The sequence below is a fragment of the Hyla sarda genome, chromosome 4 (genome assembly GCF_029499605.1).
Source record: "Hyla sarda isolate aHylSar1 chromosome 4, aHylSar1.hap1, whole genome shotgun sequence".
In the NCBI taxonomy this organism is placed as follows: Eukaryota; Metazoa; Chordata; class Amphibia; order Anura; family Hylidae; genus Hyla; species Hyla sarda.
Genome location: NC_079192.1, coordinates 246,714,159 through 246,739,256, shown reverse-complemented (window position 1 = coordinate 246,739,256; position 25,098 = coordinate 246,714,159). Strand labels below are relative to the sequence as shown.

General features: G+C 40.9%; 1 protein-coding gene across 5 annotated transcripts in view; it reads left to right on the top strand.

The window, feature by feature from the left end:
- Nucleotides 1-25,098, top strand: part of MDFIC (MyoD family inhibitor domain containing) — a 164,142-nt gene that overhangs the window by 117,630 nt on the left and 21,414 nt on the right. For all 5 annotated transcript variants that reach the window (XM_056573861.1, XM_056573860.1, XM_056573863.1 and 2 more), the window contains one exon: nucleotides 15,139-15,414. In XM_056573861.1, the coding sequence (XP_056429836.1) occupies nucleotides 15,139-15,414 (276 nt within the window). The remainder of the gene's footprint in view (nucleotides 1-15,138; nucleotides 15,415-25,098) is intronic.

Genomic DNA, 25,098 nt, shown 5'->3' with positions numbered 1-25,098 from the left:
TTACATCCACATATGATATATTACCTTACTCGAGAGAAATGGGGTTTCAAATTTTGGGGCACATTTTCACCTATTAACTCTTGTGAAAATGAAAAATTTGGGGTAACATCAGCATTTTAGTAAAAAAAAAAAAAAAGATTTTTCATTTTCATGTCCAACTTCAACGCAAAGTCATCAAACACCTGTGGGGTGTTAAGGCTCACTGTACCACTTGTTACGCTCCTTGAGGGGTGTAGTTTCCCAAATAGTATACCATGTGGGCTATTTTTTGCTGTTCTGGCACCATGCGAGCTTCCTATATGAGACAGGCCCCGCAAAACTTGCTTTTCAAAAGCCCAATGTTGCTCCTTCCCTTCTGAGCCCTCTAGCGCACCCACAGAGCACTTTACATCCACATATGATATATTTCCTTACTCGAAAGAAATTGGGTTACAAATTTTGGGGGCCATTTTCACCTATTACCCCTTGTGAAAATGAAAAATTTGCAGTGAAATAAGTTTGCAGTTAGAAATAATGGGACAAGGAAAAGAAATAAACAAACAACTGTGAGTGTGAGCTACCACCATGCTTCAAAGTGAGGTTGGTGTTCTTTACCCTATAGGCCATTCTGATGCATACCACGAATTGGCATAGGAAGCCAGGCAGAGATGACGCACCAGCATTTACCGCCGCTGAAGCCACCGCCACAGGTAAGCTGCAACATAGGAAGCCGATGCCACATGTCACTATTCAAGATATCGAGTAGGCCTACTTGTGACCATAAAGCTCTATTTTGGTCTTGTCACTTCAGATTACAGTTTTCCAGAAGCTGTGAGGCATGTCAAGGTGTTGCCAGGCACATAGTAGCTTGGACTTATTGTACCATTGGTGCAGTAAAGGCTCATTTTTGGCAACTAAACCTGTAGCTCATTTTTGTTGAAGTATTGTTGTATCGTGCTTCTTAAAACAACCAAACTTTTTTTTTCCACAGTAGCCTATATGTCTCCTGAGGTTACCTGTGGATATTCTTAGTATTCTCAAAAGATGCCTGAATATTTGACTTCTCAATAATTTTTTATTTTTTTTTATATATCACTCAGTACCTAATCCTGACCATGTACATCTAATTTTTATGTGTATAGCACCTTTTATTTTATTACACTTTTTATTTTGCTCATAAGTCTGAATTCCTCTCAAAGGGAGGGGGCGTGGCCTCACTGTGCAGGTCTCCGCCCCCTCCCTCAGTATGCTGTGTGCTCACATCTCCCCTAGCATTAGTAAAACTACAATTTCCAGCTTGTCTTCACTGACGGTAGCGGGACACAAGCTGACAGTGGGAGGATTTTTCCTCCAGCTGTGAGCCCTGCACTCACAGCTGTCAATCAAGGAAGTGGGTCCATGACATAGGTGATGATGCATGGACAGAGCAGGACTAGTATGTGTCCAAGCAGGCAGGGGGGGCAGTTGTTTGACTGGCTTTTTCAAAATGAAATACTGAAAATGTTCTAATGAAGGCAATTGCAAAACCTATTGCATGCTTTACAACATATCAAAAGTTTTTGTATCTGACAGTGCCCATTTAACAGTACTGACACTTTTAATGATTTGGATATCTTTTTACACTTTTTTTCCAAATTATTAGGCAAATTATATTTTTCTCATTTACCTTAAATAATTGATGTAAATAACAGTCAGCATGAGTTTCATGTTATCAACTATTAACAGTACAATTCAAATTTTATTAAACAAACCTCCTAATGATAACAGTAATTTTTTAAACATAAATAACTTACAATGCACTGTTCCAAATTATTACGCACAGTAAGCTTCAAAAAATTTATAGGTTGTAAAGAACTGAAAATTGTCATTTGTTGTGTTTACAGCATATTTATTGAAATAAGCTATTTCAATCAAACTGTTAACAAGATTTTAACAGGTCACGTTTCATTTTAACATAGGACCCCTTATTCAATAGCAGCTTCACAAGTCTTGTATCTATTGAACTTGTGAGTTTTTGGACACTGTTTGCTTGAATTTGTTTGCAAGATGTCAGAATAGCCTCCCAGAACTGCTGTTTGGATGTAAACTGCCTCCCACCCTCCATCTTTTGCTTGAGGATGCTCCAAAGTTTCTCAATAGGATTGAGGTCAGGGGAGTTTGGAGGCCATGCCATGACTTTCTCTCCTTTTTAACCCCATGGCAGCCATTGATGCAGAGGTATTCTTTGCAGCATGAGATGGTGCATTGTCATGCATGAAGATTATTTTATTATGGAAAGCATAGTTCTTCCTTCTGTACCAGGGAAGAAAGTGGTCAGTCAGAAACTCCACATACTTTTCAGAGGTCATCTTTACAGCTTCAGGGACTCTAAAGGGGCCGACCAGCTCTCTTCCCATGATTCCGAACCAAAACATGACTCCACCACCGCCTTGCTGATGTCTCAGTCTTGTTGGAACAGGGTGGCCGTCCACCACACCATCCACTACTCCATCCATCTGGACCATCTGGGGTTGCACGGCACTTATCAGTGAACAGTACTGTTTGAAAATTAGTCTTCATGTATTTTTCTGCCCAATGCAGCCATTTCTGCTTGTGAGCATTGCCATTTCTGCTTGTGAGCATAGGTTAGTGGTGGCCAAATAGAAGGTTTATGCACAGTTGCAAGACTCTGGAGGACTCTAAACCTTGATGTCTGTGGGACTCCAGAGGCACCAGCAGCTTCAAATATCTGTTTGCTGCTATGTAACAGTATTTTATCAACTGCTCTCTTTATCCGATGCATGGATCTGGCAGAAATCTTCCTCAATGTGCCTTTATCTGCACGAACCCTTCTGTGCTCTGAATCAGCCACAAATCCTTTAATAGTGCGATGATCACGTTTAAAGGGGTATTCCAGGAAAAAAAAAAAAAATTTTTATATCAACTGGCTCCAGAAAGTTAAACAGATTTGTAAATGATTAAATTACTGACATTTATTTGTAAATCTTAATCCTTCCAATAATTATCAACTGCTGAAGTTGACAACAGTGCTCTCTGCTGACAGTGCTCTCACTGCACAGAGTGGAAAATGTTTGGTATGGGGATTTGCTTCTTCTCTGGACAGTTCCCGAGACATGTGTCATCAGAGAGCACTTAGACAGAAAAGAACAACTCAACTTCAGCAGCTCATAAGTACTGAAAGGTTTAAGATTTTTTTTTTATAGAAGTCATTTACAAATCTGAATATATGAGAAAAGACCGCACTCACCCGTACTTCTTGGTGCAGATTAATACAGATTTATTCTTAAGAGGTGACAGAAATGTCCAAGGAACACAGCCACTACAGGTCGGCTAGGACTCTCAGGAGCGTTCCATACGGTGTGACAGCTGTTTCACTGGTCTCAGCCCGCTTCGTCAGACCACCAAGTGGGCTGAGACGAAGCGGGCTGAGACCCGTGAAACAGCTGTCAAACCGTATGGAACGCTCCTGAGAGTCCTAGCCGACCTGTAGTGGCTGTGTTCCTTGGACATTTCTGTCACCTCTTAAGAATAAATCTGTATTCTGCACCAAGAAGTACGGGTGAGTGCGGTCTTTTCTCATATATTCATATTGGAAACAGCGATGTGTGCACCTTCACCAGCACCCCCGTACATTTGCAGACACCATAGCCTCGTGGGACGCCAGTGCAGTGTATACCGATCAATCGTTCTCACTAGCTACCAGCCAGCAGTGCCGGAAACCTTTATCTTACCTGGTGTATAAGTCATTTACAAATCTGTTTAACTTTCTGGAGCAGTTTATTTATTTTTTTTAAATCAACTGGTGCCAGAAAGTTAAACAGATTTGTAAATTACTTCATATTAAAAATCATAATCCTTCCAGTACTTATTAGCTGCTGAATACTACAGAGGAATATCTTTTCTTTTTGGAACACAAAGCTCTCTGCTGACCTTACAAGCACAGTGCTCTCTGCTGACATATCTGTCCATTTTAAGAACTGTCCAGACTAGGAGAAAATCCCCACAGCAAACATAAACTGCTCTGGACAGATCCTAAAATGGACAGAGATGTCAGCAGAGAACACTGTGCTCATGATGTCAGCAGAGAGCACTGTGTTCCAAAATGAAAAGAATTTCCTCTGTAGTATTCAGTAGCCAATAAGTACTGGAAGGGTTAAGATTTTTTAATAGAAGTAATTTACAAATCTGTTTAACTTAAAATAAAAGTTGATTTAAAAAAAAAAAAAAAGTTTTCCACCAGAGTACCCCTTTAAATACAATTTGCATAATAATTTCGAACAGGGCGCATATACTTTTCCATCTTTATAAAGCCTTACCTTTATTACCTTGTTACATAGGGCTGTTGACATTTCTTTTCTGCTCCCTATGGCTCAGTATGCAGCCTGCTCATTGCATGTACAAGAGAGCTAACAAACCTATTGACTAATTATACAGAGACACTAAATGTGATTTGTAAAGTCACAGGTGTGAAAACTTTACATTTAATTCCCATTTTTACCTGTGTGTCAACTTGTGTGTCTGTACCAAGGTCAAACATTCAAGGGTATTTAAACTTTTGATCAGGGTCAATTTGAGTTATTTCTGGTATCCTGATTTAAAAAGGAGCTTCATATGATCGCTATACCTAAATAAAAGTATCTTCTTTTTTTATCGTCATATTTTCTAAATTGGTGCCAACATTTTTTATTCATTCTGCCAGGGTATGCAAGCTTTTGAGCACAACTATACTAATATGTGTTTTGTCCTTCAAAACATAAGCCCTATAAAACCACACAAATAATGGGATACATTTCTGCAGTAAGAAAAATATTAATTATTATTAATAGATAAACTAGTCTACAAGTAACTCATCTTCATATACACCTTGCATAGTAAATAACACATATTGAGTTGATTTAGTTTAGGCAACAATGGTTAATAGTAACATATAATGTAGTTTTATTCTAAACTGGGATGTCTTAGACATAAAGAAATCAATATACTTAGAAATAGGGAGAACAATTATAACATTGCTAGTAAACTAGTAAGCTATTTTTTCCTATACAATTATTTTTGCAATAAATATTTACGGCATATCACACTTCTACGTGGATTGTGCTATTTAGTGAGATAGATTTGTTCCCGGTATACAGCATTTAAAGGAGTGCAGCGAGTCTTTTAAATTAATTCTATATGCTTAATCCCAGTTGTATAGTCAGTAAAGTATAAAATATTGAAATCAGCTGGGTATACTGTGTTTTTCTTTAAAGCTCTTTTTTAATAAAACATTTAAAACTGTTCATTGTGAATGTCAAATGGGAATCTTTTCTCTTATAATATGTAGGAAATGGTGAATTCCCTGTAATAGAGTGTATAGCTTGTCTTTGCTGCAGATGCTCTGTGTTCACACAACTGTTATTTTACATTCTGACATGCACTGCATTTGTTGCTGAATAGTAAGAATACAATTTTTGCTTGTACGAAAGAGTGTAAATGGGATCTTTTGTAAAAAGGAATAGTCTCTTAAGAATGATATAGCAAATGTTGAAAGTTAACATAAAAATCCCACTTTTTGAAAGAAAGGTTTGTCAAAAAGTTTCTTTGTGCATTTAATGTGTGCGATTATGTAGCATAAAATGCAGAGTTTGTAAAAATTTCTTGAAAATACAGGCAAAATATGAATAATTCAAAACAAATCATAAGTCCAACTCTGTATTGTGTCTTTTATATCTTTGACTGGAGATAACATTGTTCTCCCAATAGAGCTGAATTTGCACAAGTTACACCTCTGAAAATGCCAAATGGTCTTTAGTCTAGTTTTCAGAGCCATCACGTGTATAAAAGAAAGACGACTTATTGAGAATAATAGATCAATAATGTTCCCTTCCACTTGTCTGTTAAGGCGGCCCTATATCCCCCTTCATTTTCTGTATGTATTTTAAGTGGTATCTTTTTATGTTTTTTTGTTTTTTTTTTAAACTGAGCTCTTTATTCCTACAGTAAAATAAACCCTTGCAAATTAAATTTGAGTTTGAATATAGCTACACCTTGGGGTGCAAAATGGATCTTGGTTTCCTTCTAATGCACCTGGTATTACTACTAGAGTTTCAGTGAATTGAATTAAAATATGTCCTCAATTATATTTATGAAATAATTTTAGAGAAGAGGCATAATTTACTCCTTCTGCTATTATTTATTATATTGTGACCCAATGTTATTCTATATAGAGTAGTGTATGTTTTGTAAATAGGTTATTATAGCAAAAAAGTATGATACATGCCATCAGTGTTAACCGAAACAATTACTCGTGAATTCATATGCTAAGCAATAGAGATACACTCTTGTTAACATAATGCATGACGCCCATGCAATACTGGATTTTTAACCCCTTTAGGATGCAGCCTTATTATAGAGATATATAAATAAATATATAATATATATTAATTATAATATAATAATGATCATAAATTATATGTGTAGGATTTTTCCACATATAAAATTTTCTGCTTGTAAGAGAAATAATTTTTCCACAAAAAGGAGTTAACAATTCACATCTACAATGGGGGAGATTTATCAAAACCTGTGCAGAGGAAGAGTGGTGCGGTTGCCCAAGGCAACCAATCAGATTGATTATTAAATTTTTCACAGGTCTCTTTAAAAATTAAAGAAGCAATCTGATTGGTTGCCATAGGCAACTGCACCACTCTTCCACTGCAGTTTTTGATAAATCTCCCCCAATATGACTACTTTAGCATACCATCATGTTTAATGTCCTTTTTTAGGACTTTAAAAGATTTAACTAAATCATTTTTCTTATTTTCAAATTGTGGGTGATTGTAGGGCTCAGATGAGTTAAAATAGCAAAGAAATGTCCCCTGACATGCTTCCAGCTGCCGAATTGACACTCTAGTCATGCAGAGTGCTGATCTCACTATTCAATAGTATACAATAGCATAGCATTGATGAGTGACTGCAATGTAATGATTGCATATAAAAGTCTCTTGTGGGGACATAAAAATTGTAACATAAAAAATGTAAAAAGTTTTATAAAGCCCCAAAAAAAAAAATTTAAACCACCCTCCTTTTCCTATTTAAAAAAAAATAAAGCAAATGAACACATGCATATTTGTTCAAACTATTTAACTCCATAAGGACAATGGACATATATTTACGTCCATTGCCTGCTCCCGTTATATGAAGTAAACTCAGGAACTGAGCACACTCAGCAACCTGCGGTTAATGCTGGACACACCTATCAGGCTGATGTCTGGTATTAACCGTTTAGACGCCACAATCAAAGTTGATTGTGGCGTCTAAAACGGGAGAAAAGTCATCCTGACTAGCTTAGCGGGCTGTTCATGACCACCGCAGTGAAATCACGGCGTCCAGAACAGCTGAGAGGATGGCGGGAGGGCCCTTACCTGCCACCCTGCTGTTCAATATGTGCCTCGATGCTCCTGTCATCCATAGCAGGCTGGAGCAGTCAAGCACCGATAACCCTGATCAATGCTATGCTATTTGTTCAGTGTATGCAATCTAAGGATTGCATGTGAAAGTCCCCTATGGGGACTAAAATATAGTGTACAAAAAGTAAAAAAGAAAGTTAATAAATGTGATTTAACCTCTTCCCTAATAAAAGTTTGAATCACTCTCCCTTTTTCCATAAAAAATATGTAAACAAAAATAAACAGAAATATATGTGGTACCGCCACATGCGTAAATGTAAATTAAACCGCACGGCCAATGGTGTACACAAAAAAATGTTTTCCAAAATTCAGAATTTCGTATTTTGGTCACTTTGTATACCCTAAAAAAAAGTGTATAAAAAGTGATCAAAACGTCCCATCAAAACAAAAATGGTACTGATAAAAACTACAGATAGCGGCACAAAAAAATAAGCCCTCACACATCCCCGTATACGGAAAAGTATACCTAAAAAAGTTAGAGGTCAGAAGACATTTTTAATACAAAAGTTATATTTTTTCAAAGAAGTAAAACTAAATAAATCATTTATACATGGGGTATCAGTTTAATTTTATGTACCATATTTATCGGTGTATACCACGCACCAGCCTATAACACGCACCCTCATTTTACCAAGGATATTTGGGTAAAAAAAGTTTTTTACCCAAATATCCATGGTAAAATGAGGGTGCGTGTGTGCGCGTGTATACCCCGATATACCCCCAGGAAAGGAATGGGGAGAGAGGCCGTCGCTGCCCGCTTCTCTCCCCCTGCCTTTCCTGGGGTCTAGAGCCCTGCTGCCAGCCCTTCTCTCCCCCTTGCTATCGGCGCCGCTGCACGTTCTGTCCCCCTGACTATCGGTGCCGGCACCGATAGCCAGGGGGAGAGAAGCAGCGCCGACAGCCAGGGGGAGAGAAGGGGCAGCGGCACCCATTGTTGGCGCCGCTGCCCCGTTGCCTCCCCCCATCCCCGGTGGCATAATTACCTGGGTCGGGTCCGCGCTGCTGCAGGCCTCCGGCACGCGTTCCCTGCGTCGTTGCTATGCACGGCGCGGCGCACTGACGTCATGCGCCGCGCCGTGCAGCGCATAGCAACGACGCCGGGGACGCACGCCGGAGGCCTGCAGCAGCGCGGACCCGACCCAGGTAATTATGCCACCGGGGATGGGGGGAGGCAACGGGGCAGCGGCGCCGGCAATGGGTGCCGCTGCCCTTTCTCTTCCCCTGGCTGTCGGCGCCGCTTCTCTCCCCCTGGCTATCGGCGCCGGCTGTGGGGCGCCGGCACTGATAGTCAGGGGGACAGAACGGGCAGCGGTGCCGATAGCCAGGGGGTGAGAAGGGCCGGCAGCAGCGCTCTAGACTCCAGGAAAGGCAGGGGTAGAGAAGCGGGCAGCGACAGCCTCTCTCCCCCTGCCTTTCCTGGGGGTGTATCGGCGTATAACACGCACATAGACTTTAGGCTAAAAATTTTAGCCTAAAAAGTGCGTGTTATACGCCGATAAATACGGTACCTACAGAATAAAAATAAGGTGTCATTTGTACCAAAAATGCACTGTGTAGAATCGGAAGCCCCCAAAAGTTACAAAATTGTGTTTTGTTTTGTTTTTTCATAATTTTTGTAGAAATGATTATTGTCATTACAATGTACAATTGGTGGTGTAAACAAACAAGCCCTCATATGGGTCTATAGGTGGAAAATTGAAAGTTATGATTTTTAAAAGGTGAGGAGGAAAGTCCAAAAATAAAAAATAAACTGTGGTCCTTAAGCAGTTAGTTAGAATGTTTATGATCATGCAAGGCGAACAGCATGGTCACATCATATATCAAAAAAATGGGGAAAAAATTGCCCTCATGTAGCCCGTATATGGAAAAATAAAAATGTTCTAGTGGTCAAAATAGGGCAATCTTAAAACATACCTGTCTTAGTGCAAAAAAAAGTGATATGTTACTCAGTACCTAATCCTGATCATGTATATATCATTTTTATGTGTCTTGGACCTATATATCCCTTACAAATAGCATTTATATGTTGCTCACATGCTTTATGTTCTTGCCTTATGGAGGGGGCATGTCTGTCTCTCTCCCTCACTGTGGATGACTTCTCTGCTCTGAGTCTGGGAGCAGCCTAGCAGTCTGCAAACCACTGCACAGTAGTTTGTATGCATTTTTATGTATCTGTTCCTAGTAAATCTGGATGCTCAACATAGCTCTCACTATGTGTCATTCAGCTTTCACAGACTCCTGAGTGTCTGATCAGCTTCTTTGTCATTCAGGAGACAGAAAGCTTTGGTTATTCAAGCATGCTGGGAGTTGTAGTTTTGCATTGCAACAGCTGGAGCTGCAGTGTTTATAAAGCACTGTTAAAGCAGTGTTGCCACTGTGTTAGAGCAGTGTTGCCTTTAGCTGTTGCAAAACTACAACTCCCAGCATGAAGCAATCATAAGAAGAAAGAGGAAAGGAGACACTCGCGTATAACGGTGCAACAAGCTTCTTTATTTTTGGTGCGTATGGACATTATAACAGCGGGACACCATCGCAGGAGCACAAAGGTGTAGTGGCAATTGTTTCACGCCCCTTCCAGGTGTTTCTTCAGACTGCCATCATGCCCACACATCCTTTGTCTGTAGTTTTGCAAGAGCTGGAGAATACACAGCTCTAAAACTTGGGAGTTATAGTTTAGGAACAGCTGAAGGCTGTAGTGGTGCAGCAGTGATCTCCTATACTGGACACCAACACCCTTTACAGCCAGTATTCAGTATGCTGCAAAATACAGAGTAGTCTGTCTGCATAAAGACAGATGACCCCTAGTAGCGGCTATTTTCATTTTAGATTTTTTAGTAAGATTGAAATTTTTTTGTTAATAAATGTATATTTTAAAAAGTCATCTTATCAGTAGTACTACAAAATATAAAAAGTTTTTCATAATGACAGTGCCTCCTTAACCCCTTAAGGACACATGACGTACTGGAACGTCATGTGTCCACTCCCGATCTATAACGCGGGGCCACGGCGTGGCCCCGCGTCATAGCGGTTCGGGCCCGGCCTCTAACAACGGTCGGGACCCGTGGCTAATAGCGCGCGGCATTGATCGCTGTGCCGCGCGCTATTAACCCTTTAGACGCGGCGTTCAAAGTTGAACGCCGCGTCTAAAGTGAAACCGAAAGCATGCCGGCTAGCTCAGTGGGCTGTTCGGGATAGCCGCGGTGAAATCGCGGCATCCCGAACAGCTGACAGGACAGCGGGAGGGCCCCTACCTGCCTCCTCGCTGTCCGATCGCCGAATGACTGCTCAGTGCCTGAGATCCAGGCATGAGCAGTCATGCGGCAGAATCATCGATCACTGGTTTCTTATGAGAAACCAGTGATCAATGTAAAAGATCAGTGTGTGCAGTGTTATAGGTCCCTATGGGACCTATAACACTGCAAAAAAAAAGTGAATAAACATCATTTAACCCCTTCCCTATTAAAAGTTTGAATCACCCCCCTTTTCCCATAAAAGAAAAAACAGTGTAAATAAAAATAAAAATAAACATAAATGGTATCGCCGCGTGCGGAAATGTCCGAATTATAAAAATATATCGTTAATTAAACCGCACGGTCAATGGCGTGCGCGCAAAAAAATTCCAAAGTCCAAAATAGTGCATTTTTGGTCACTTTCTATATCATGAAAAAATGAATAAAAAGCGATCAATAAGTCCTATCAATGCAAAAATGATACCGTTAAAAACTTCAGATCACGGCGCAAAAAATGAGCCCTCATACCGCCCCATACACGGAAAAATAAAAAAGTTATAGGGGTCAGAAGATGACAATTTTAAACGTATAAATTTTTCTGCATGAAGTTATGATTTTTTCCAGAAGTAGGACAAATTCAAACCTATATAAGTAGGATATCATTTTAATCATATGGACCTACAGAATAAAGGTAAGGTGTCATTTTTACCGAAAAATGTACTACGTAGAAACGGAAGCCCCCAAAAGTTACAAAATGGCGTTTTTTTTTTTCAATTTTGTCTCACAATGATTTTTTTTCCCGTTTCACCGTAGATTTTTGGGCACAATGACTGACGTCATTACAAAGTAGAATTGGTGGTGCAAAAAATAAGCCATCATATGGATTTTTAGGTGCAAAATTGAAAGAGTTATGATTTTTTAAAGGCAAGGAGCAAAAAACGAAAATGCAAAAACGGAAAAACCCCCGGTCCTTAAGGGGTTAAGCATACTGATTTTGTTCAGTTTAGTTTGACTTTACAGTTATAGTAAAACTATATAAATTGGGTATCATTATAATCGCATTGACCGACCGAATAAGGAGAAAATGTTATTCTTTACCATAAAGTGTACTGCATAAAAACTAAATTATTTCTGTGTACTGACATGTTTTGAACACTTAAGTGTTTATTTATTTATAAAAAAAATTTCATTGACAGTCGTTATGTGCAGGAGTTGACATTTTTGTGGTACTATTTTGAGATGTATAACATTTTAATAGCTTTTTTTTTATTTTATTTTTACAGATACAGAATTACCAAAAAGCACTTTTAGGGTGCGTTCACACGTGCATATTTTCTGCTGCAAATTTTTTGAGCCGATTTTGCTGCCCATTTAAGTCAATGGGCAGCGAAATCTTCAGTAGCAAATCTGCAGCAAAAATATGCACGTGTGAATGCACGTCTTTCAATTACATTTTTTATATTGCTCACTGTGTAGAAGAAATAATGTGGTATTTTATAGCCAGGGTCATTACAGAAATAGGACCAATTTTAAAAATGTGTGTTTCAAGAGGGCTGCACCTTTTTATACATGCAGTCTTATATTTATGCCTGGCATTGCACAGATTTGCATAACAGGGGATTAAAATAGACTATTGCGCACCCAGCAGGTACCTACATGAAACAAATTGCATAAACATTACCATTGCCATAACCAGTGAGATGCCCTCATTAATAAACCTGAAACTGATGACGTGGAATTGTGCTACATTGATAAATGTGTAGGAAACTTGTCAGCCAGGCCGGTGCGGCCGTCTGCGCCAGAGTGGCCATTGCACCACTCTGGTGAAAATTGCATTGTACATGCAAAGGGCCTTACTACATGACCCCCGTCATGTATAATCGGAGAAAAGGGGATTGTATGTTTTTATTTAATTTGTATTGGTTTCTTTTTTCACATTTATTTATTTTTGTTCTTAATTTTTATTTTATTGTTCTACATTGTGACTTGACTATGCAATCTGCTGATCGCTGACATAATACACTGCAGTACACACCTGTGTTGTGTATTATGGCTGTCAATACACAGACTTAGCCCATTAGTCTCTGCCTTTGACAAAGCCTGATTGGCTTCTATAGCAGGCAAACTGGAGGTGGTTGTTTGGCCTCTTGTTGCCATTGCATCCTGCAATCGCTTTGTGGGGTGCTGATGAGGAACAGAGAGAGCTCTCTTTCACCCTCTGACTGCAGCATCTAAAGGGTTAACTTCCAGGGTGGAGCACAACTCTGGTCCTGAGAGTTGTGGTGGGACTAGCAACATGTAATATATGGTAGTGGACCCCACCTCTTTTATGGTATCCATGTGTCCTAATAGTACATAACACATTTACTTTTACGAGACATTTTATTTTTTAAGTTGCATGTACAAGATCTGCTGCATGTTTTCTGCAGCTGATTTTGCTACCCATTAAAAGCAGATGCAAAAAATATTCAGCAGATATTGTGGAATGTACCTTGCAAGAGCATTTTTTTTACAGTTAAGATTTTTCTTTATTGACGAGCACCATGCAAATTGAGGGAAAATCTTTGAATGGCAAGGCTAAATGCAGGATGTGTCGTCTAGTGTCCAGTTTATAGGAGCAGAAAAATGATGTACAGCACCTCTAAACTCTGGCTTGGGCTTTTTCTAAGCAGTGTTTAATCCGCCAAACCCATCGATTTAGGCAGGACTGGCCAGCTGTCGAGTGCATATTTGGGACCTTTCCAATTTTCTTCTGTCTGAAGAAGTCCTATTGTGCTTTAGACTGTCAATCCTTTTTTCTCGGAGAGACTAGCTACCTCCAGAGGAGTCTGGCAGCGGCTTAGCTAGGTCTTCCTATCCCTTCATATACATAAATGCTTGGCTTAGGAAGGCTGTGTTTGCATGTGTATAAGTCTTCTGTTAAACCTAGTAATAATGCCCAGAGAATAATTATTGAAACCATTTATGTAATGTTGGAATACACTTCCTCGACAAAGAATATGGTAGAAATCTGACTTTATTTGGAGGAATTGGAATTAATGTCAATTGTAAGTGTATTGTTAAATAGTACTGTTCATGTTTAGTTTAAGCTTTACTGTTGTTTTACATTTTGAAACTGCTTCTTATTTTCTTATTTTTTATTGTGTTAGAGCATTTTTTGTTTTATTTGTTGGTTGGCTTCCATTATTAATTAACTTTAATACAAAGGTTATTAACCCCTTAGCCACATTGAATGTAAATGTATGTTGCGGTGCCCTAGTACTTGTATGTAACAGGGTGGATGTTTATGCCCTGATCAGCATTCTGCAGGACTTTTTCCAGTTATCTGACCACCCTGTGTGACTGCAGAGGTCCGTTGAGTGAAGATGGCAGTCTGGAATATTCTCTCCTGCACTTTCTGCTCTTCCTAGACCCACTTTTATAGTCTTCCTTCTGGCAGGCTGCACAAGTGAATCACCAATGTCACTGATCAGTTTGATGCCAGAACTGTAATGGCAATCAAGTGAGTGTGGCAAATAGTAAAATATAAAAAGGAAAATAAATTGTAAAAAATTTTTTTTTTTTAAATGTGAATACCCCCCCCCCAGTAAACATTAAAATCACTTCCTCCCTTTCCCCATTCAAGACCCACAATATAAAGATAACACCAGTTCTACTGTATAGTGTACTGCGTTAAAAAAACTTGAAAAGTTGCAAAATTGTCTTATTTTCAATTTCCCTCAATTTCATTTTTTGTTAAAGGAATAGTGCAGCCATAGACTTGTATCCGCTATCTGCAGGATAACCCCCCCCCCCCCCGCAATCTCCCATATGGGGACCCAGCATTGCCATGGCTCTGTGCAGCTAATACTCTTGTAGTCGACCTCACTAAGAGGTCTACAGACAGGCCCCCTCCCCCCTCCATTCAGCTGTATGGGAAAGTCAGGAATGCATCTCCGCCTCTCCCACAGAGATACATGGAGGAGGCATGTTGGCTGCAACATCATGCTGTGGCCAACACTCCTCCTGCATGGGGAGAGCTGCAGCAATGCCGGAGCACCGTACAGGAGATTGTGGGGGGGTCCCAGCACTAGGACCCCCCCACGATCAGACAAGTGGGGATAAGTGCTTTATGGCTGCAGTACTCCATTAAAATTATGTCATTACAAAGTACAATTGGTTGTGTAAAAAAAAAACCCTCATATGGGTCTGTAGATGTAAATATAAAAAAGTTATGGCTCTTAGACGGCGAGGAGGAAAAAATGAAAAGACAAAAGTTAAAATTGGCTGTGTCATCGAGGCCAAAATGGGCTGTGTCCTTACGGGGTTAACTGACAAGTATCTTTTTATAATCAACATCCACATAAAAACTGTATATAAACATAATGTGATCATAGGGGCATGGACCGTAGTTTGCTTTCTAAAGCATATTTTAACCGACTTCCTCTTGCTGTGGATTTAGAGAATTCTGTTTAATCTTTTTATCTTTTTTTCCTCTGTTTAAGCCCAACCTCAGAGCTTGCCTCAGCCAAATACTTCAGCACTGGAACAGAGCGAGGAAGAAACTGGCAGGATGCAAAATGGTCATGTAGGTCTGAGTAATATCAATGGAATCCACAACGGGGTCAAACATGTTGCTGCAGATAATAAAAAATTATCAGCTCCCGTTTCTCAAAAAATGCACAGGAAGATCCAGTCCAGTTTGTCTGTGAGCAGCGATGGCAGCAAAAAAAGCAAAATGAGTTCTACATATTCTCAAAAACCTGGGTCATCACCTGAAGGTAAATGATTCCTTATTGATCTAAATATGTTTGCAGTGGACATACGCTGTTGTAATATGGTATTTTCATCTGATGCAGGTTTTTATTCACTTTACTAAGTGTTGTGCAAGGCAGTGGCAGAACAGAATTTGAACAAAGTTGTTTTAAATGTTTTAATGTTTTACTTTTTCCTAAACGGCTATGGGCAACAAATAAAGGAGGAACAGATTGACGCAATGTTTTCTGTACTTGGGCATATTTAACTATCTAAACAATCCCCTGGCAAAAATGTATGATGTCATCTATCATAGAGGTTATTTTATTTCTATTGAATTGTGCACAGTATTCATGTAAAAAAAAAAAAAACAGAACAATTATAGCAAATGTTTGCATCATTTGTGACCTGCTTAATAGTAGCATCAAATATAAAACGGGTTACTGTGTACCTCTCACAATGTTACAGTATATGGAATCATGTCCATATACTGTAAGTCTGCGACCTTATAGTTTTATTAACATTGTGATAGGTACACAGCAACCAGTTTTATATTTGATGCATTAAAACTATACTATTAAGCAGGTCACAAATTATGCAAACATTTGCTATAATTATTATTCTGTATTTTTTTATTGTTTTTTTTTTTTTACATGAATACTGTGCACAATTCAATAGAAATAAAAATAACCTCCATGATAGATGACATCATACATTTTTGCCAGGGGTTTGTTTAGCCTTTGAGCAGCCCTTTTTTTAGCCTTTGAGCAGCCCTTTTGCCCTTTTCACTGACACTTTCATTGCCCTGAATTGAGTCAGAATCCCCTGGGTAAAGATGACATGTGCCGCACAGTTCATAGGGGACTTCCGTTCTCTTATTTTGTCTAGCAGTGCAGAGGCTCCTGAGTGTACACTAAACAGCAGCCAATCAGCCAGTCCTTCACTACTGCTCTCCTCTCTGTTTTTAGTGGCATATGTTACATAGAGGGGAGGACAGTAGTAATGTGACTGCAGCAATCTTTCGTTATAATAGTATGTTTTCTGTATCCCTGCACATATCTTTATACAAATAAGGAATTAAGTTCACACTGTCGTTGTGCTCTGACCTGTTCAGGGTCTTTTTTTTTGTGCCGAATGGACCCTGAGCACGTTGACTTTAATTGGGTCCATTGGGTATCCAGATTTTACAGGAATTGAAAGGAGAAAAGAAATAGGACGTGCAGTATTTTTTTCCGCTCAACTCCCGTTATGACTATGAACTGGAGCACAACGGCCATGTGAACAAGCCTTAGCAAAGCACAATGCTTTATTTATGTTCTGTTCTCTAGCAGGCTCACCTTTAGCTGCAGGAATTTTTCTGTTATCTTGTTTTTTGTCCTGGCAGAGCACAGTATTCTTTTTTCACTGCTGCAGTGTGCACTCTTGAATATCTGTGCTGCATGCCCAGCTTTCTCTCATAGCTAGGTTATTAATAGAGAGAAGCGTGCATAGAGCGGATACTGTCCTGCCAGCACTTCCAGTGTCCCGTGTTGGCGCAGAATGCTGTTTTAGGGAGAGCTCTGGTGCCAAAATTGACCATATGATATATATATATATATATAAATATATATATATATATATATATATATTATTCAAGTTAGTATTATGTATTCAGTGCCTCTACTGGACAAAGGGAAGATGTCTAAAATAAAAGGGCCTCTTTAACAGTTACTGATGTGTCTCTAAGACATAACAAATAATGGCATCATACCCACTGTGACCCTACTTGACCACTAGGGGAAGTAGGGGTTGCAAGTCTGTCATTAGGGTTTCTTATTCACTGCAAGTGGATGGTAATGCACATGCAGTACCATTATAGAGAATGTCAATTTCTGATAAGAGTCAAAAAAACAAAGGATCATATCACTGTGACTTCTCTTAGTGACGTGTCTGAAGATGTTTAAAGGGGAAAGTCCCCTTTGACAACTTTCAAACAAGTGCAAAATCCAAATAGGAGTTTGCCACCTATCATCTACTTTTTATCATTGTGTGTTGTACAACATCATTGTGCAACCCATTATGTTGTGTGTGTAAGGGCATATACAGATAATGGCAGAAAGCCTCCCAATAAAGACCCTTCTATTATCTGTAGGTCTCTTTCTGGAAAATCGTTGCTGTCTGCTTATTGTGCTGACCTCAATGATTTCAGTGAGCACTTGTAGTGCTTTACTTTTCAGAACAGACTGCTAGTTTAAAGGGGTACTCCGGCCCTAATACATCTTATCCCCTATCCAAAGGATAGAGGATAAGATGTCTGATCGCGGGGGTCCCGCTGCTGGGGACCCCCACAATCTGTCATTCGCCACTTACCTTTGCAAGCTCTCTCCCATAGACTTCACATCACACCCCCTCAGGGTACGTTCACACTACGGAATTGCGCGGGCGCAATTCCGCGGTGTGAACTTTAACATTAGTGTGAACGGGTCTCCGCGAGACCCATTCACACTGCGGAATTTCAGTGGCGGACATTTCCGCCGCGGAAAGTGTTCAGCGCAAAGAAAGAACATGTTCATTCTTTGTGCGGAATTCGCGAGCGGGCCATAGCCGTCAATGGTGACGGATCAGTGCCCCGCGGCCCTAGTGCCGAAGTATTCGGCCAGGCGGAATCTCCGCTCGCTGAATTCAGCGAGCGGAGATTCCGCAGTGTGAACGAGCCCTCACATAGACTTGCATTGAGGGGGCGGGGCGTGACATCACACCAGGGTGGAATCCTGACCTCACGATACTTAGGCCCAGTGGTTGTCACGCTGCACACTCTGAGCCCCCAGTGATGCAGAGAGCTCATAAAGGTGGGTGCTGAATGACAGATTGCGGGGTCCCCAGCGGCGGGACCCCCATGATCAGACATCTTATCCCCTATCCTTTGGATAGGTGATAAGATGTATTAGGGCCGGAGTACCCCTTTAAAGAGGTTGACTAGCTTTTTACATAATTTTTAAGTTTTTTAGCTAGCACTGCTACATATATCCTCTCTTTATGTAGTTTTAGTGCGAAGTCATAACTTTAACTTGTCACAAACCTGTTTTTTTTTTTTTTGTGATGCTTCTCAGTTTGAGTACTAAAGCTTAGATCAGTAAAGGTTAGGCTTTCCTAAGCTGAGGTCAGAGATTTAATTCACTGCCTGATGGCCAAGACAGATTGATTTGTTGGTACCATGAACAAATAAACACCAGTACCATGAGCAGGGCTACACACAACAGCCTTGCTTTTCAATTTTTACAACACAAAAGAGTTCTTATAGTGGCATTTAATGTTCAAAATGTGTGTATAGTATCAGTTTGGAGGCCTTTGTAGGCTGTGGCTCTTTAGTAACTCATTTCCATATTTTGACATATACTGGAAATACGGTGAGGTGAGATGGTGCAGTATCAGTAACTGAGCTTGCTCTATTTGTGGTAGGTGAGAGCTATAAATTACGAATGACCGTTTGACTTCCTAAATGCTATGGTCAATAGCAGTCATGTTTCTGTATGTAGTGGGTGCCAATTGCTTGTCATGGCATCAAGGTAGCTGCCATGATAGATCTTTAATTTTACTCTTCCCTCCTTAACAGTATGCTGCAATACATAGGTTACATGTTCAGTTCATGTGGAGAATATAAATGTGAGAAAAAATAAATAAATAAGGTTACATCGTATGAGTAGGATACCGGATAATAATTGCCATGGATGCCATGCCCCTCGTGCCGATTTCTGGTACCTCATGTGGGACTGCCCTTATGTTGCTACATGTTGGCAAGATATCATATCCTTGTTGTCTACACTATTCTCTATTCCTGTTACCCTACAACCACTGGTATGTCTGTTTGGGATCCTGTCTGAGGAAGACTGGACTCACCATGTGTGTATCTTCCTAAGAGAGTCCCTTTTCCTTGCTCGGAAAATGATTACTATGAGATGGATGGATCCCAGGCCCCTACTCTGTCTGGATTGAAACGTATGGTGAATGCTACTATTCTCTACGAACAACTGATTTTTAAACACAGGGGGTGCCCTGGCAAGTTCCATAAAGTATGGGGTATGTGGTGCTCTTCCTCCTTGACCCAGTACACGGTCTATGCATTTAGAAACACTTGGAATATATATATTTATATATATATTTTTTTTGTTTGTTAATCCTCTAAATTAAAAATTGTAATCCCCCTTCTTTTCCCATCTTTTAAATAAAACAAAAATCTAAACTCCAAAAAACAATAATTGGTATTGCCTTATATCCTGCACAGTGAATTCTATAAACAAAAAAATGCCAGTTGGGGAAAAAGGGTGATCAAAATGGTAACAAGAAAAACTACAGATTACTGTGCAAAAAATTCAGCCCTGACACAGCTGCATAGACAGAGAAGTTAAACAGGGGATGGAATGTGGTAATGCATCGCAATAGTAAACCTTAATAAAGATTTATAAATCAGTTATTGTACAGTGAAAAGTGTAAAAATGAAAGCTCAGGAGCTCAGCTGCTATGCTCGCTTCATAGTCTGGACAGGATTTATGATGTACATGTCCGTCCTACTGTGCCAAATACTAAGCAACCAGGGCGTACAGGTTCTTTTAGGGGGTAAAAGGAGTACTGCAGCCGAGGACAACTTATCACCTATCTGCAGAATAGGGGATAGGTGTCTGATCGCGGGGGGTCTGACCGCTGGGACCCCCCATGATATCACATTCGGGGACCCGGAACTCCCACAGTTCTGCATTGCTAATGCTTGTGTCGTCGACCTCACTATGAGGTTGACAGACACACCCCCTCAAATCAGCTCTATGGAAGAGGCGGGGATCTCCCTGCGATCAGAAACGTATACCCTATCCTTTGGATAGGGGATAAGTTGTCTTCAGTTGCACTACTGTTTTAAACTTTTGTTTACATCTAGAGAAACCTCCACTCACAAGTAATGAATTCATCCTCTTGCTGCATAATCATTCTGGATTGCTGCACAATCATTGATGTGAATTGAGGGGGCGTGGCGTGACATAACGTCTCCAGTCCCGAAAACACAGGGTTTCCAAGACCGGAGAAGCAGCCCCGCATAGAATGCGGTTGCTGCACAGAGATCGTGGGGGGTCCCAGTGGCAGGCCCCCCTTGGTCAGACATCCTTTGGATAGGGGATAAGATGTCTTTGGCTGGAATACCTCTTTAAGCTCAAAATGGGCTTCGTCCTTAATGGGTTAAAGAGCAAAAAGATATATTGAAAGACTCTTTTTTTTTTATAACATACCATGGTCTTTTCTGGACCATTGTAACTTGATACCATACTCAACATATAATTCTACAGGCAGTCCGGTTCCGTGAAATGTGTCAATAGCTGGAAGATCCTATCAATCAAGGAAGTCATTTGGTTGTAAATGTGTAATGAAGTACATGCAGTGACTAGCTGTCTAGTAGCACCTCTCTAGAGTACAGTTTGTTACTACTTGTCCTGTACTGCTTTTTACAAGTGCCAGGATGAGGGCTTGTTAGGACATCTATTAACCCCTTAACGACCACGGACGTAAATGTACTTTCTGGTTTGGCGGGACTTGGCGCACCAGGACGTACATTTTTGTCCGGTATATGACCGCGAGCATCGGAACGGTGCTCGCATCATACACGGCAAGTTCTGGCTGCTAGCAGCAGCCGGGGACCCGCTGGTAATGACCTACATCCGCGATCGGGCGGATGTCCGCCATTAAACCCTCAGATGCCGTGATCAATATAGATCGCGGCAGTGCGGTACTTTGAATGGATGATCGGATCTCCTGCAGCGATGCCGCATGGCGGCCGGAGGTTCCGTCTCCCGGGGTCTTGTGCTCTGGTCTGAGATCGAGCAGACCAGTGCAGTAGATCACCGATAATACTGATCAGTGCTATGTCCGATACCAGTGATGGTGATCCTATGGCATGCGTGTCACAGGTGGCACGCCGAGCCCCCTCTGTGGGCGCGCGGCCATAATTCGCCATGGATGCCTTATACAGTGGGTCGCACAATGAAGGGGCCGGGCCGCACTGGAGCAGACAATTAAACAAGCGAGCAGAGCCGGGCTCCGGTGGTAAGTTGGCTCCCTGCAGCACGGCCCGCTCCCTTCACTGTGCGGCCGACTGTGACTGTCTCCTCCCAGCAATGCGCAGCACTGGGAGGTAAATTAACCTCACCACGGCGGGGTGTCGTTAATAAACGGCGTAGCCGTGCAGTGGGCGTATGAAGAGAGCTCAAGAGCTGAGCTCTCTTCATGCTGGCTAATGCCAGACATCACCGATCCGAGTGATGTCCGGCATTAACACTTTAGACGCGGCGATCAAAGCTGATCGCAGCGTCTAAAATTAAAAAGTGACTGCTGTTAGCTCAGTGGAGCTGATCGGGACACCGGCAGCTGAGAGGACAGGCGGAGGTTACCTACCTGCCTCCATCCTGTCCCATCAGCGCTCCAATAATGCTGATAGCCTCTGCAGGCTGTAGTAATGGAGCGCCGATAACACTGGTCAGTGATGTGCCTATGGCACAACAGTGATCAGTGTCTGCAATGACTAGATTGCAGTACAGGTAGTAGAACAGTCCCCATGGCAGTTTTTTTTCATAATAGGGTGCCTCCATCTGTTGCAAAACTACAACTCCCAGTATGCCTGGACAGCCTTTTTGCAACAGCTGGAGACACACTGTTTGGAAAACTGTCCTATGGGGACTAAAAAAATTTGTAAAAAAATTTGTAAAAAAAAATGTAAAAAGAAAATGTTAAATAATGTTTAATCAGCGGTACTGGCTGGTAGTGCGGGGGACGCTGATCAGGTTGAGCCTCGCCGTGCCGTTCTGCCGCAATCTTCTATTTTCAATATATGCAAATGATGTGCTAACTTTCACCGACCGGGCTAATTGGCACTGTGATGTCAGCGTTTCTGGCCGCAGCGCCACCCAGATCATCAATATTCCTCCACTCCCTCCGCCTCTCCCTCTTCTCCCCGCTCTGTAATGAAGAGAGAGGGGAGGAATATTGATGAGCTGGGCAGCGCTGCGGCCAGAAACGCTGACGTCACAGTGCCAGTTAGCCTGGTCGGTGCAAGTTAGCACCTCATTTGCATATAGCGAAAATAGAAGATTACGGCAGAAACAGCGGCGGATCCGGGCACGGTAAGGCTCAAACTGATCATTGTCCTGCTGGAAGACCCAAGATCTTGGACGCAAACCCAGATTTCTGACACTGGGCTGTACAATGCGACCCAGAATCCGTTGGTAATTCTCAGATTTCATGATGCCTTGGCTTGCACACATTCAAGGCACGCAGTGCCAAAGGCAGCAAAACGACCCCAAAACATCATTGGACCTCCACCATATTTCACTGTATGTACTGTGTTCTTTTCTTTGTAGGCCTCATTCAATTTTTGGTAAACAGTAGAATGATGTGCTTTACCAAAAAGCTCTATCTTGGTCTGATATGTCCACAAGATGTTTTCCCAGAAGGCTTTTGGCTTACTCAAGTTAATTTTGGCAAAATGTAGTCCTTCTTTTTTATGTCTGTGTCAGCAGTGGGGTCTTCCTGGGTCTCCTGCCATAACGTTTCATTTCATTTAAATGTCAATGCATAGCTCGCGCTAACACTGATTCTCCCAGAGCCTGCAGGACAGCTTGAATATCTTTGAACTTGTTTGAGGCTGCTTATCCAGACTATCCTGCATTGACACTTTTCATAAATTTTTCTCTTCCGTTCATGCCCAGGGAGATTAGCTACAGTGCCATCGGTTGCAAACTTCTTGATAATGTTGCGCACTGTGGACAAAGGCAAATCTAGATCTCTGGAGATGGACTCTCCTTTTTATCTCTGCTTTCAGGTGTGATATTTATATTGCCCACACCTGTTACTTTCCCCAGGTGAGTTTAAAGGAGCATCACATGCTTGAAACAGTCCTATTTTTGCACAATTTTGAAAGGGTGCCAATAATTTTGTCCAGCCCATTTTTGGAGTTTGATGTGACATTATGTCCAATTTGCTTTTTTGCTTTCCTTTTTGGTTAAAGGGGTGTTCCAGGAAAAAAAAAGTTTTTATATATATCAACTGGCTCCAGAAAGTTAAACAGATTTGTAAATTACTTCTATTAAATAAATCTTAATCCTTTCAGTACTTATGAGCTTCTGAAGTTAAGGTTGTTCTTTTCTGTCTTAGTACTCTCTGATGACACCTGTCTCGGGAAACGCCCAGTTTAGAAGAGGTTTGCTATGGGGATTTGCTTCTAAACTGGGCGTTTCCCGAGACAGGTGTCATCAGAGAGGACTTAGACAGAAAAGAGCAACCTTAACTTTAGAAGCTCATAAGTACTGAAAGGATTAAGATTTTTTAATAGAAGTAATTGACAAATCTGTTTAACTTTCTGGAGCCAGTTAATATATATAAAAAAGTTTTTTCCTGGAATACCCCTTTAAGTTCAAATACACACAAAGGGGAATAAACATGTGTATAGCAAAACATGTGTTAGTGCAATCCTTTTCTGTGAGAAATACTTCATTTTCTAGAAAAATTTCAGGGGTGCCAACATTTACGGCAATGACTGTATGTGGATGTAAAGTGCTCTGCGGGCGCACTACAGGGCTCTGAAGAGAAGGAGCACGATTGGGCTTTTGAAAAGAGAATTTGACTGGAATTGAAGCCCATGTTCATTTACAAAGCCAGCCCCCTTGCTTCCAGAACAGCCCCCCCATATGTGACCCTATTTTGGAAATTACACCCCTCACAGAATGTAATAAGGGGTCCAGTGAGCATTTACACAGTTGCCTGACAGATTTTTTGGAACGGTGGTCCATGAAAATGAAAAATTGTATTTTTCATTTGCACAGCCCACTCTTCCAAATATCTGTCAAATGCCAGTGGGGTGTAAATGCTCTTTGCACCCCTTATTACATACGGTGAGGGGTGTAGTTTCCAAAATTAGGTTACATGTGGGAGGGTCCACTGTTCTGGTAGCACGGGGCTTTATAAAGGAACATGGCCTCTCGACTTCCATTCCACTAAAATTCTCTCTCCAAAAGCATAATGATGCTCCTTCTCTTCTGAGGCCTGTATTGCGCCTGCAGAGTACTTTATATCCACATATGGGGTATTTCCATACTCAGAAGAAATGGTGTTAGAAATTTTAGGGGGCTTTTTCTCCTATTACTCCTTGTGAAAATGAAAAATTTTCGTGAAAAAAAAAAAATAATTATTTTTCACGTCCAACTTTAGCGAAAATTTGTCAAACACTAGTGGGGTGTCAAGGCTCACTATACCCTTTATTATGTTCCTTGAGGGGTGTAGTTTCCCAAATAGTGTGCCATGTGTTTTTTTTATTTGCTGTTCTGGCACCATGGGGGCTTCCGAAATGCAACATGCTCCCCAAAAAACATTTCAGCAAAATTCACTCTCCAAAAGCCCAATGTCACTCCTTCCCTTCTGAGCCCTCTAGTGCGCTCACAGAGCACTTTACATCCACATATGAGGTATTTCCTTACTCAATAAAAATGGGGTTACATATTTTGGGGGGATATTTCTCCTTTTTACCTCCTGTAAAAATGAAAAAAAAAAATGATTTACAAGAACATGTTAGTGTAAAAAAAATTATATTTAGAATTTTCTTCTCCACTTTGCTGTTATTCCTGTGAAACACCTATAGGGTTTACACACTTTCAGAATGTCCTTTTGAGGGGTGCAGTTTTCATAATGGGGTCCATTATGGG